This window comes from Salvelinus alpinus, chromosome 21 (genome assembly GCF_045679555.1).
Source record: "Salvelinus alpinus chromosome 21, SLU_Salpinus.1, whole genome shotgun sequence".
NCBI classification, from domain to species: domain Eukaryota; kingdom Metazoa; phylum Chordata; class Actinopteri; order Salmoniformes; family Salmonidae; genus Salvelinus; species Salvelinus alpinus.
The window spans coordinates 25139318-25152572 of NC_092106.1; the positions used below are offsets into that span (position 1 = coordinate 25139318).

At 39.0% G+C, this 13255-nt stretch overlaps 1 protein-coding gene across 2 annotated transcripts in view; it reads left to right on the top strand.

The window, feature by feature from the left end:
• Positions 1-675: 675 nt before the first annotated feature.
• The window catches only part of LOC139548597 (sacsin-like), a 36017-nt gene continuing 23437 nt past the window's right edge, over positions 676-13255 (top strand). The window contains exons 1-6 of one of the 2 annotated variants that reach the window (XM_071358382.1): positions 676-950; positions 1764-1834; positions 2060-2175; positions 3155-3305; positions 7445-7535; positions 7677-7762. In XM_071358382.1, coding sequence (XP_071214483.1) covers positions 2111-2175; positions 3155-3305; positions 7445-7535; positions 7677-7762 — 393 coding nt within the window. In that variant the 5' untranslated portion in view covers positions 676-950; positions 1764-1834; positions 2060-2110. Of the gene's footprint in view, positions 951-1644; positions 1835-2059; positions 2176-3154; positions 3306-7444; positions 7536-7676; positions 7763-13255 lie in introns of those variants that run through there. The other variant, XM_071358383.1, reaches the window with a different exon arrangement.

Sequence of the window (13255 nt, forward strand, 5' to 3'; positions counted from 1 at the left end):
AGATCTTCAGTTTCTTGGCAATTTCTCGCATGGAATAGCCATTTCTCAGAACAAGAATAGACTGACGAGTTTCAGAATAAACGTCTTTGTTTCTGGCCATTTCGAGCCTGTAATCAAACCCACAAATGCTGATGCTCCAGATACTCAACTAGTCTAAAGAAGGCCAGTTTTATTGCTTCTGTAATCAGCACAACAGTTTTCAGCTGTGCTAACATAATTTCAAAAGAGTTTTCTAATGATCAATTAGCCTTTTAAAATTATAAACTTGGATTAGTTAACACAGTGTGTCATTGGAACACAAGAGTAATGGTTGCTGATAATGGGCCTCTGTATGCCTATGTAGATATTCCATAAAAAATCAGCCATTTCCAGCTACAATAGTCATTTACAACATTAACAATGTCTACACTGTATTTCTGATCAATTTGATGTTATTTTAATGGACAAAAAAATGTGCTTTTCTTTTAAGAACAAGGACATTTCTCAGTGACCCCAAACTTTTGAACGGTAGTGTATGTATTATCTTTATCTTTAACTCTGCATTGTTGGAAAAGTAGCCTAAGCATTTCACTGTTAGTCTACACCAACTGTTATGTACGAGGCATGTGACAAATAAAATGTGATTTGATTTTGATTTGGTGTGCAGTCGGGTCACCCATTCATACTGTAGCTTTAAGAAATGCGTGCGGGAGTGTTGCAGTATTGAACTTGTCAGAGATGTTTGGACAAGACCATTCGATATAGGATTCTTTATCACATTTACAGTTTCTCTGAATATTTATGTTGGAAAGATACTGGATAGGCCAATGCATTCGTGTGATCACCCCAGGACAGGACTCCCTTTTCAGAGACTGTCAAGCAGCGACATGCACATGTGAGAGGGTGGAGAGGAAAGGGCAGATGCCGCACAATGCGTGAGAGTGATGCTTCTGGTGGAACCTTACTCCGATGTAAGTATCCCTGTTGGTATAGGCTACTGCGGCATCAAACATATTCTGAAAATAGCGAACTGGGTCAAGCTGTTCTTTCCCCGCATCATGAATATGATATTGTTTATTTACGAGTAGGGTAGCCAAATAGGCCGAACAATGTGTGTCTGCCCTATGTTTGTTGCATACAACATTGTCAGTCTTTAATAGATCATATCTTGCGAAAAGCTTTTTTGACATGCTACGCATAAAATATTTTAACGAGTGCAGATGGATGGTTTTAAAGTGCTGAAAGTCCTTGACTAAAGGTTGGATGATGTAATTATTCTACGTTGCGTTGCATACTGGTGCCAATTGCACTGCACCAAAATCCTAAAATGTTATCAAAACATTTTCAGAGATGATTACTTTATATTGACAAATATGCAACTACTTCATTCGAAAGACAGGCCTATAGAATAGATGAGAAACTCTATGTGAAATATATTTACTGCAGACATAGAAAGTGTAACATATAACCTAATGAATCACCTGCAAAATATTGCTATTATAACCATGGCATATTTTGCACCCCATAATAATATTGGTTTCTGTGAGAAAGTAGCTAGATGGACGAAATTTGAGAGAGACTGCAATGTGTTTCTAATCGTATTACTGTCGTGACTACAACTACCGGAGTTCAGTAGCTTTCCACCAGCAGTCCAGCCAACCGGCAACAGACGCAGTTATCACGTGCGCTGATAATACATTCTTAGAAACAGCGCCTTTGAAGGAATTACCATGTAAGAAGTAACAATTTTGCTAGCTCACGACTGTTTTATCGATAATTTTCAGAAACGCAGATTATATTGACAAGATACAACTGGATTACAAGATCATGAAACAAATTTCTTGGCGGGACAAAAGTGAGTAGCGGATAACTGAGCACCGCATTGATACATTGTAGCCTTAGCGGCAGACCCGGGGGGAATGGCTAAATAAAGCTTCTTACAACCGCAACATTGTCTAACTGTACTTAATTCATGGAATGTAAATTAATAACAATAAACCTACAGTAGATATATGGATAGAGTGAAAACGTTGTGAGGTGTATTGTGAGAAAATAATGGTCCTCTTTGTTTGTGCGACAGTTTCCCGGTGCAGTTTCCCAGCGCTCAGAGCATAAAATAGAAGTCCAATGAATGTGCACGCGGGGACATAGCACGAAAAACGGCTTAGAAGTGATGGCAAACTGTCGAGACCCATGGTAAGTTATATTTTTACACATTTCAGATTGAAACATGGGGGCTGAAGTAGGTCTATTCATCAAGATCCCCATTCAAACTTGCTGTCAAACTATGTTGAGTTGTTTACTCACCATTATTCTCTCTACCTGTCTTGACACCCTGGTGTGAGATATCACATACAACTGTTAATTATAGCCCTAATGTAATTTCTGAAGCGACTATAGAAGACGCATTGCCATTATAGTGAACCTTTGTCTAGAACATGTTGTGTTCCATCCATCCCCCTGTTGAATGCCCCACCCGTTTTTTTTAATAGAACTATGGACATTGCAGAGATGGTAGCTTGAGTCAAGTGGTTTGCAGAATAGGCAAAGCTATTAACCTTTATTGCTGCCTACACAATCAATATTTGTTGCATAAGTAAATATATGCATACAGGTCTCTGTATTTAATGACTCAGACAGAGCCTAAATAGTGTTATGACTACACTAGATGTTGAAGTCAGGATCTAGCGATTCTCTTTTGGGGAAAGTGCTGCTATTTGCACCGTCTTGAAAACATTTTTGGGATTGGTGTTTTTTTATGACATTATTTCTCACAGGCAGAGCAGAAAACAGCTGAAACACAAGCAGTATTGAAATGTTAGATACGGTTATACACTCAGGTTTCTCTTTAATCAATACAAACTGCAAGCAAGCCTTGCTGACCCATTGTTCCTTATGTTTAAGTGCTACCAGCAATCTGTGTCCTTTACATATCAATAGAAGAGCCATCTGATCTCATGAACTCAGGATGACCAAGTAAACATGTAGTTGCAATTACACACACATTTCAATTTGTGATGAAATCAGTGCACTGCCAGAAAAATATCTTCCCTGAAAATCATCACGTTAGCTTGGTGTTGCTCTATGCTTGTGATCTACCAAATGAACAATGCAATGCCATCTATGATTCACAGTGCAATGATTATTATTATTATTATTATATATTTTTTTCTAGGTTGCCATGGGTGACAGTCCGTCATGAGTATATTGGCCGGAAAGCCTACCAGATCCCTCATTCTACAGCTGTCAGGGACATCAAGCAACTTATCTATGAAGAAACTGACCTGCCTGTCATCGAGCAGCAGCTAGTTCACAATGGGAAAGTGGTAGGTAAAACGCAATTTTACAAATTGTAGCTATTTTCATTACAGAACATGTACAAATATTTTGTGGCAAGGTTTGACTATAGTAGATGGCATGCTTGGCATGAGAGCACAATGGTAAGATTAATTGATAAGAGACCATCCCTTGTCTGTGCATACATCCTGTGTGACCCCATTGTTTCATCTCATCTCATACTCATACTCCTCCATTGTTTATTGTTTTGTGATGTATTGAAAAGGTCTTTAATAGTGTAAGTTAAAGTGCTCCATCCTGACAGTGTCAATGTAGGCTACATCAGTGCTGGTTAGATTGTTAGAAAATATGTGTTCTACTAGTAAGCAACATTGGCCCCTTTGTTTGACTGCATAATAATAACAACAACAACATCCAGAAATGTAGCGATTTAGGGATTGTATCTCAGCCGGTGCTGCTGAGTAAATACCTATTGTGTTGCTAGGGCAGGATTAGAACTCATGACATCCAAGTTTGTTTTTAGTGTCAATTTCTTTGTGCAGTCAAGCCTGTCTCTTTCCAACACATGTCCATCTGCATTGTCAATTCAATATTGGAACATGTTAATACCCTCTTCATTACCGCACATCCTGTGCATTGACCTGGCCAAATTTCTCCTTACTACAGTGGCTGAGGGAATAACATGATGTATTTCCTTTAATAATATTTTTCCCAACAGATAACTGTCCAAAGTAATTAATGGCTCTCCATTGCCACAACAACATTACAATGACGTAATCTTCACCATTAACAATGTCATCATTGAGAGGACTACATTTTTTTTAGTGTATCACCAGTCTGATAGGACTGTGCATTGATTCAATAGTCTCAAGGCTCTTTGGTTTTCATCTCTTGATAGAATTCCAGTCATGGTGATCAAGAGCACCTATGATTACAGACACAGTTCCTTTTCATGTCTTGCAAAAGTATGCTCTATGTGATGTAGCCTGTGATGTATTCTCTAATATGACATTTAGGATAACTCATTTATTCTGATATGTACATTCACATACATTATCAGTGCTGCTTGCTGACAGGTCTCACCTATTGATAAACTAGGCAACTAGTTTGTTTAAAGTCCTACAGATGGTATGATAGGCCTACTGCTAAGGGCAGGTATTTAGACTCCATTAGACCACCACAACTCAGGATTAAGGTTGGGATTAGACAATTGAGTGTTTGCTGCTATAGATTGAACACCATGCTCTGTGGCTATGTGGAGTATGGGATAGAGTTTCAGATCCCATTCTGTCTTTCATGGAAACCCCTCCTGTGGGCCTGGCTCATATTATAGGAAGAATGACTGTGCAGACAACTTGCTTTGTCACTTTGGCTCTAATTATGTTATGCATTACATTTTATAGCTATTCATATATTTTATCAATGCTTACATTATTTGTATTAGGTACATGTATACAGCCTAGCAGCATTGTATTCTATGTTGGGTTGTAATGTGCAATAATTAACATGATATAAGGACCAACTGTTCTGCTGAGCCTTTACTGACAGAGGGAAAGGAGCAGGTGGATCCCTGCCGTCAGCCCCTCTGATGTCACCCTCAGAAATTAGCCACATGCCACGCCTACAACTATCCTAAATCAGCTGCAATAGAGCCCCACAGTGGAGGTGTTCAAATACTCATAAAATCTAGCGATCAAACAGGAAAATGGTTCCAATCATTTTTCCACCATTCATTTTTCACATAGGGAATTTTAGAAACACTTAAAATAAGGGCTGAGTTTCGTGTAAGCTTACCCTAGCTTCACATTTTTATAACCATGTAAATCTCTCTCGGACAAGGTGACTTTTATCAATGTATTCGGCCCTATTTACTCTCAGATTCGAAAATGCTAATCAGCATCAAGGTAGACATTATGCAAAACTACAACTCCCTGCAAACTCCTGTACGTCATCTCTAGCTGACACCTTTGCTAACAGCTGTTGTGTCAATTTAAAACTTGGCCGAGACAGTTCACAGAATTGTCAATTTAAAGAAATGTTGCCAATTTATTCAGTACTAAGTTTAGCTAACATTACATAGTTAATCCAGAGATTCTTACCTTTGCCTCAATTCGTCAGTCTCGTCCAGATTATCATGGCATTTGTACTTCTTTATGATAGCCACATTAGCAGCTAATTAGCATTTTATTTTGGGAGGCTAAATATAGGCGAATATATTGTGTGTCACGTTCTGACCATAGTTCTTTTGTGTTTTCTTTGTTTTAGTGTTGGTCAGGACGTGAGCTGGGTGGGCATTCTATGTTGTGTGTCTAGTTTGTCTGTTTCTATGTATGACCTGATATGGTTCTCAATCAGAGGCAGGTGTTAGTCATTGTCTCTGATTGGGAACCATATTTAGATAGCTTGTTTTGTGTTGGGGTTTGTGGGTGGTTGTCTTCTGTCTTTGTGTTCATTGCACCAGATAGGACTGTTTCGGTTTTGTCACGTTTGTTATTTGGTATTTGTGTAGTGTTCACGTTATCGTCTTTTATTAAACATGTTGAACACGAACTACGCTGCGTCTTGGTCCGATCCCTGCTACACCTCCTCTTCAGACGAAGAGGAGGAAGGCTGCCGTTACATTGTGATGAAAGTCACCTTGTCCTAGAAAGATTTACACGGTTATCAAAACGTCACGCCAGGCTAAGCCTACACGAAACACAGCCCTTATTTTAAGTGTTTCTAAAATCCCCTATGGGAAAAATGAATGGTGGAAAAACGATTTGAACCATTTCCTTGTTTGACTGCTAGGTTTTATGGGTATTATGACTCATACTGTGGTACTCTATACCCACAGGGAGCCCTCCCTCTGTCCAGTCCAACAGAGTTGAGAAGGGTGTCTAACTGACTTTCATGCAAGCTAAGATCTAGTTTATTTGATTATGAACACAGCTATCCATCTGAAGGGTTGGCTCTGTCCCAGCGTCCATACTTAGCTTGGGAATGTCTTGCTTTGGGGGACACTTAAAGGCAGTAACAAGTTTAGTCTTGGTCTCCATACTCCCCAAACATATTCTTCAGTGTGCCTCTGAGGGTCAGCTGATTCTCCGAAAACAAATTAACTAAGAAGGTTAGCTAACCATCTGAAGGGAAAAAAACTTTGAATGTAAACTGAAAACATCTTCATCGGGGAAAGGAGTAGAGAGACAGATATGTTACAGCTGAAATGCTTACCTGGACAATTGGCAATGAATGATTCCAGTTATTTGGAGAATTATGGGCTTTGACGCTTTCCAAGCTCAGAAGTAGGACATTGCACCACTACCAGTATCGTATTAGTAGGCCTATTATGGTCAGTCAGCATATACTACAATTCATGCCTGCCTTTAATCAGATTGAAAGCCCTGCCCTCTCTGTCAACCTTTTACACCTTTTATTTTGTGCTATTATTATACACATCTCATTAGTGCAACAAAAGGACATTCATTGGCAGGTTAAGACCAACAACCTTAATGAACTCTCATTCACAAGGTTAAATGAAAAGATAATTTAGTCCTGGCCTAGTACTTGACCTGTGTTGAATTTAGTTGTTGATTTTTACATATCAGTAACACAATATTGTACAAACCATGGCCAGCAAGAAAAAGTGACAATCAGTGACCATCAGCATTAGTCCGTCAGTTACAGTTGTGTAGGACTGCTTGTTCATGTGCCAGAAGTGCTGAGCGAAGCGAGTGACACGGCAGATGAGGGTTTTCACCTTGGAGATCGAGAGATAACAGACTTCCTGTAAGCCTGCCTGCTGCTGGTGCACGTTCAGCCTGCTCTGCTCGGTATCGATCCTGTTAGGTGCAGAGTGGGATTGTGTATCACATTGACACCTATGCAATAACACCACCCCAAGATTTAGCCTGGTTGACAGTCGAATGTTCTTTATGATGCTGTGAAGGTTGTTCAATTTAATGGTCTTGCATTATGATCATAGGCTGCTACTATGGCAGCGAATAAATAAACAAATGTGATCTGATGTGCAATTCAAGATAATTATCAGGTTGTTTCATCGTTTGAAGCATTAATATTTAGGGTTTTGTATACAAGACGTTCATTATAGTTCCAGTGCAGTTACTAAAGCTTAAGGACAAGCATATTGTATAGTACTCATGGTGTGTTCTGTCTCCCCCTACTTAAGCTGGATGACAAAGTGCAGATTGGGACCCTGGTACCCAGGGGAAGCCCTGAAGTATCCATGACACTGGAGGGAAGGGGCCTGAAAGGGGGAGGTAAAAATAATAGATAACTGGAAATAGTTCTGGGATTAATTCATTCTTACTTCTCACATAGGTGTTCATAATCCTTTAGTTTAGTTCTACATGCGTAGTATATGTTTTACATGCCGTTCTATTGCACTGCTATTTTTACAGGGCGGTTTGGACAGACGACACCACCATTGGTCGAGTTTTTGAAAGATATTCTAAGAAGGTATCCTGAAGGTGGACAAATTTTGAAAGTAAGTTCAATGTATTAATGGTGTCTGACTTTAACTTACTGTACCCTGTAAGAGTCCGTAGTAGCCCAACACATGGATTCATTGATGGTGATGATGAACAACCATGTCTAATAGTATTACATCCAGGTAAAGGTGATTATACTCTTGAGAGGAACACACATTGGCTGTGGGGGTCATGACATTTTTTCCACCGGTTATTGTCATGCAAAATACTGCTTGTCTCACGGAAATTGACCGTTAATTAACATAACCAATTTAGAATATCTATGCCTCCATTCATACAAGCCGCTTGTGTGCCTGTGGAATATCTACATTTAAAAAAGTCTAATAAAGAAATTGAATATACACAATCACAAAAAGTCCATTATTTATTTTAGTCAGGTCTAAATAAACATGATATGAAGAAAATGTATTTCAGAAGAACAGAATATGAGTTGGCCTAAACTGTAGGCCTATGTTGTCTGTCTATGCTCCATGGCATTGGCTGTAGGCTTGTTCATTAGTTGACAAGATATGCTTCTAAATTCCCGTGCCATTATTTTATTTTAGATGATTTTATAGTAAGAAGAATATAATTTAACTGAATGAAATAGAAAGGGTATTTTTCCCATTCCAGAGTGAGTGCGCATATGAAGTGGCAATGTTGAGCGCAAAAGTGATCATTTGAAATAACAAAACATTTTAGCATTTAGGACCTATTTGGCAACTTTATTTGCGAATTATACAAACCTTAGAATGTCTTAGAAATCAAAACACATATATGGGCTGCATGGTGCTACTATCGGCTATTGATGATTTGAGAAAGTAGAAAAAAAAGCTTGCGCTCTGTTCCTTGCCTCAGCTATTCTCTCAAGTGATTATATTTTCACATCAGACTATTCTCAATTTAATATTGTCTTTACTAATATGTCAAATTACTTTCGATTTAGAATGGCCCATTGTAAAATGGGCAGGGGGAAAAATGCATGTCATCTGTGTGCACTCGAATCGCGAATGGAGGCCAAGCGTTTTCCCGCCTGTCCGTTTTGTAGTCTACTTCGGTTTTATAGCGGATTTGTACTTAATATGAGCAGCTGAAAAATAAATATAACAACACTTATTACACTCCAAGCATCAGCCACTGTTTGAGGAGCATGCTCTCTCTGCTTGAAAGGTGATATTCCGACCAAACTCTGTATGCCATGGGCTCTCCAACCTTGTTCCTGCAGCAACACAGTGCTTAATTTCGGAAACAAAGTGAAATCTATTCGGGAACATCGATAGTAACATGTTTTCGCAACGAAACATATTTCACTAAACTGTTGACAACCGGTCTGCGTGCTCGATAAATAAATAAAAAAGAAGAGGGGGGAGAAGGAAACGCGTGATGGCGTGATATTCTGTATAGTTAAAGGTAATGTGCCACCCAATTCATTATTAAAATTTAAAAATTCCCTTTTACTAGGCTATTCAAAATGAAATGCACTAATTGTAGACGAACTGTAAGCCGCCCTGCACAATCAATAAACCAACAGCATCGCCTAGCATCGCCCAGCATCGCCTATACGTTCTCTCCCAGACTCACGGATAGAAATGTTGGAGTGTAGCATAAGGTAACCAGTCCATCCAGTGTACATAATAATGCAGTCCACACTCAAAGGCAATTACTCGAATTTGTTTAACTTCGGAGTATTGGGCTAGACCAGTGACAGTGCATTCGGGAAAAGTATACAGACCCCTTCACTTTTTACACATTTTGTTATGTTATAGCCTTATTCTAAAATTGATTAAATTGTTTTTTCACTCATCAATCTACACACAATACTCCATAATGACAAAGCAAAAACTGGTTTTTCAAAATTTATGCAAGTTTATTAAAATAAAACAACTGAAATATCACATTTACATAGGTATTCAGACCCTTTACTCAGTACTTTGTTGAAGCACCTTTGGCAGTGATTACAGCCTGAGTGTTCTTGGGTATGACGCTACAAGCTTGGCACACCTGTATTTGGGGAGTTTCTCACATTCTTCTCTGCAGATCCTTTCAAGCTCTGTCAGGTTGGATGGGGAGCGTCACTGCACAATTTCAGGTCTCCAGAGATGTTCGATCGGGTTTTCATCAAGGATCTCTCTGTACTTTGCTCCGTTCATCTGTCCCTCGATCCTGACTATTCTCCCAGTCCCTGCCACTGAAAAACATCACCACAGCATGATGCTGCCACCCATACTTTACCGTAGCGATGGTGCCAGGTTTCCTCCAGATGTGACGCTTGGCATTCAGACCAATGAGTTCAATCTTGGTTTCATCAGACCAGAGAATCTTGTTTCTCATGGTCTGAGAGTCCTAAGCGGGCTGTCATGTGACTTTTAATGAGGAGTGGTTTCCGTCTGGCCACTCTACCATAAAGTCCTGATTGGTAGAGTGCTGCAGAGATGGTTGTCCTTCTGGAAGGTTCTTGCTCACCTCCCTGACCAAGGCCCTTCTCCCCCGATTGCTCAGTTTGGGAAGAGTCTTGGTGGTCCCAAACTTCTTCCAGTTAACTTCTTGATAATACAGGGGGTGCTATTTTTTTCATTAGCATAATTTGCTCTACAGATTAAACTGCCTCTTATTCAATTATTGCTCTTACTATATGCATATAAATAATACCATTGGAAAGAAAACAATCTCTAGTTTCTAAAACCGTTTCAATTTTGTCTCTGAGTGATACAGAAGTCATTTGACAGCACTTTCCATGACCAAGAAGAAAAAAGCAAGATGTGTATGCCAGCTTCAACGCTCTGCCTATATATGGTCGTGCCCCCTATGACCCGAAACACACCTCATTGGCCTTCCTCTGGGTGTCAAGAGGACGTCAGAGGAAAAATATCTTGTTTATCTGGGACTGACGTGAAATGAGAGCTAATTCTTTGGCGTGACCGACAACTTCCGGTTGTCTAAATCGTGCGACTTTTAGCTGCGATTGTCTTCTTTTGTGCGGCCATTATGGATGAAAACTATCTCCGTCTCGAAGTTTGTTTGATACATGTGACCAGATCATCGTAATGTATGTTTTTTCAATATAGTTTAATCAGATTATTTGAATTTTTTCGGGAGTTTTGTGGTGTTCCGTTGTCTGAATTTATTTACGTTTGAGATCCGTGCCACTCGACCGGTACCTGTGCTAAATGGAGTGGGCAAGGAACAATTCTGAACGGAACCAACGACTCATCTTGACAAAGGACACTTTGATCAACATTCTGATGAAAGATCAGCCATAGTAAGACCCAATTTACGATGTTATATCATATCTGTTGTGCATGTGAACTGGCCGTGGGCGCCTAGCCGAATCTGCCTGGTATAGCTATGCTAATTTAGCGCTACATTTTGTTTTCGTTATAAAACATTTCATAAATCTGAAATATTGTTTGGATTCACCAGATGTTGGGCTTTCAATATCTGTACGCTGTGTATTTTTCTGAAATGTTTTAAGATGAGTAATTCGTTATATGACGTTGGTCTCTGTAATTGTTCTGGCTGGGTCAGCACTATTTCAGATTGCAGCTGCAATGTAGAACTGTGATTTATACCTGAAAAATGCACATTTTTCCCCAAAAAAACTATGCTATACCATAAATATGTTATCAGACTGTCATCTTATGAAGTTGTTTCTTGGTTAGTGGCTATATATATTTTTATTTAGTCGAATTAGTGATAGCTACTGACGCAGGAAAAAGCTGTTGGGAGTAAAAATATCGTGTCCTTTGCTAACGTGGTTAGCTAATAGATTTACATATTGTGTCTTCCCTGTAAAACATTTTAAAAATCTGAAATGGTGGCTTTATTCACAAGACCTGTATCTTTCATCTGGTGTCTTAGACTTGTGATTTAATGATATTTAGATGCTACAAGTTACTTGTGACGCTATGCTAGCTATGCTACTCAGTGGGGTGGGGGGTGCTACCGGATCAGGGTTGGTGACTCGTGAGAAGTTAAGAATGGTGGGCAATTCCTTCGACCTCATGGCTTGGTTTTTGCCCTGACATGCACTGTGGGACCTTATATAGACAGGTGTGTGCCTTTCCAAATCATGTCCAATCAATTGAATTTACTACAGGTGGGCTCCAATCTTGTTGTAGAACATCTCAAGGATGATCAAAACAGGATGCACCTAAGCTCAATTTCCAGTCTCATAGCAAACGGTCTGAATACATATGTAAATAAGGTATTTCTGTTTTGTATTTTTAATACATTTGCTAAAATTTCTAAACTTGTTTTTGCTTTGTCATTACGGGGTATTGTGTGTAGATTGACGAAAAAATAAATAATTTAATACATTTTAGAGTAAGGCTTTAATGTAACAAAATGTGGAAAATGGGAAGGGGCCTGAATACTTTCCGAATGCCCTGTATGTACCAAAGACATCTTAATCTAACTGCACTGTCCAATTACAGTAGCTATTACAGTGAAATAATACCATGCTATTGTTTGAGGAGAGTGTACAGTTTTGAACATGAAAAGTTATTAATTAACAAATTAGGCACATTTGGGCAGTCTTGATACAACATTTTGAACAGAAATACAATTGTTCATTGGATCAGTCTAGTCTTGATACAACATTCTGAACAGAAATACAATTGTTCATTGGATCAGTCTAAAACTTTGCACATACACTGCTGCCATCTTGTGGCCAAAATCTAAATTGCAGCTGGGCTAGAATAATACATTATGGTCTTTCTCTTTTATTTCAAAGATGATGGTACAAAAGAAAATACAATATAATTTTTTTTTCTTTGTATTATCTTTTAACAGATCTATTGTTATATTCTCCAACATTCCTTTCACATTTCCACAAACTTCAAAGTGTTTTTTCTTTCAAATGTTACCAATAATATGCATATCCTTGCTTCAGGGTCTGAGTTACAGGCAGTTAGATTTGGGTATGTCCTTTTAGACGAAAATTGAAAAAAGGGGCGGATCCTTAATTAAACAATTTATATTTGACGTTCTTCAAAGTAGCCACCCTTTGCGTTGATGACAGCTTTGCACACTCTTGGCATTCTCGAAAACCAGGTACACACCTGGAATGCATTTCAATTAACAGTTGTGCTTTGTTAAAAGTTAAATTGTGGAATTTCTTTCCTTCTTAATACATTTGAGCCAATCAGTTGTGTTGTGACAAGGTAGGGGTGGTATGCAGAAGATTTGGTAAAAGACCAAGTCCATGTTATGGCAAGAACAGCTCAAATAAGCAAAGAGAAACAACAGTCCATCATTCCTTTAAGACATGAATGTCAGTCAATCCGGGAAATTTCTAAAACTTTGAAAGTTTCTTCAAGTGCAGTCGCAAAAACTATCAAGCGCTATGATGAAACTGGCTATCATGAGGACCGCCACAGGAAAGGAAGACCGAGAGTTACCTCTGCTGCAAAGGATAAGTTACCAGCCTCAGAAATTGCACCCCAAATAAATGCTTCAGAGTTCAAGTAACAGACACATCTCAACATCAACTGTTCAGAGAAGACTGTGTG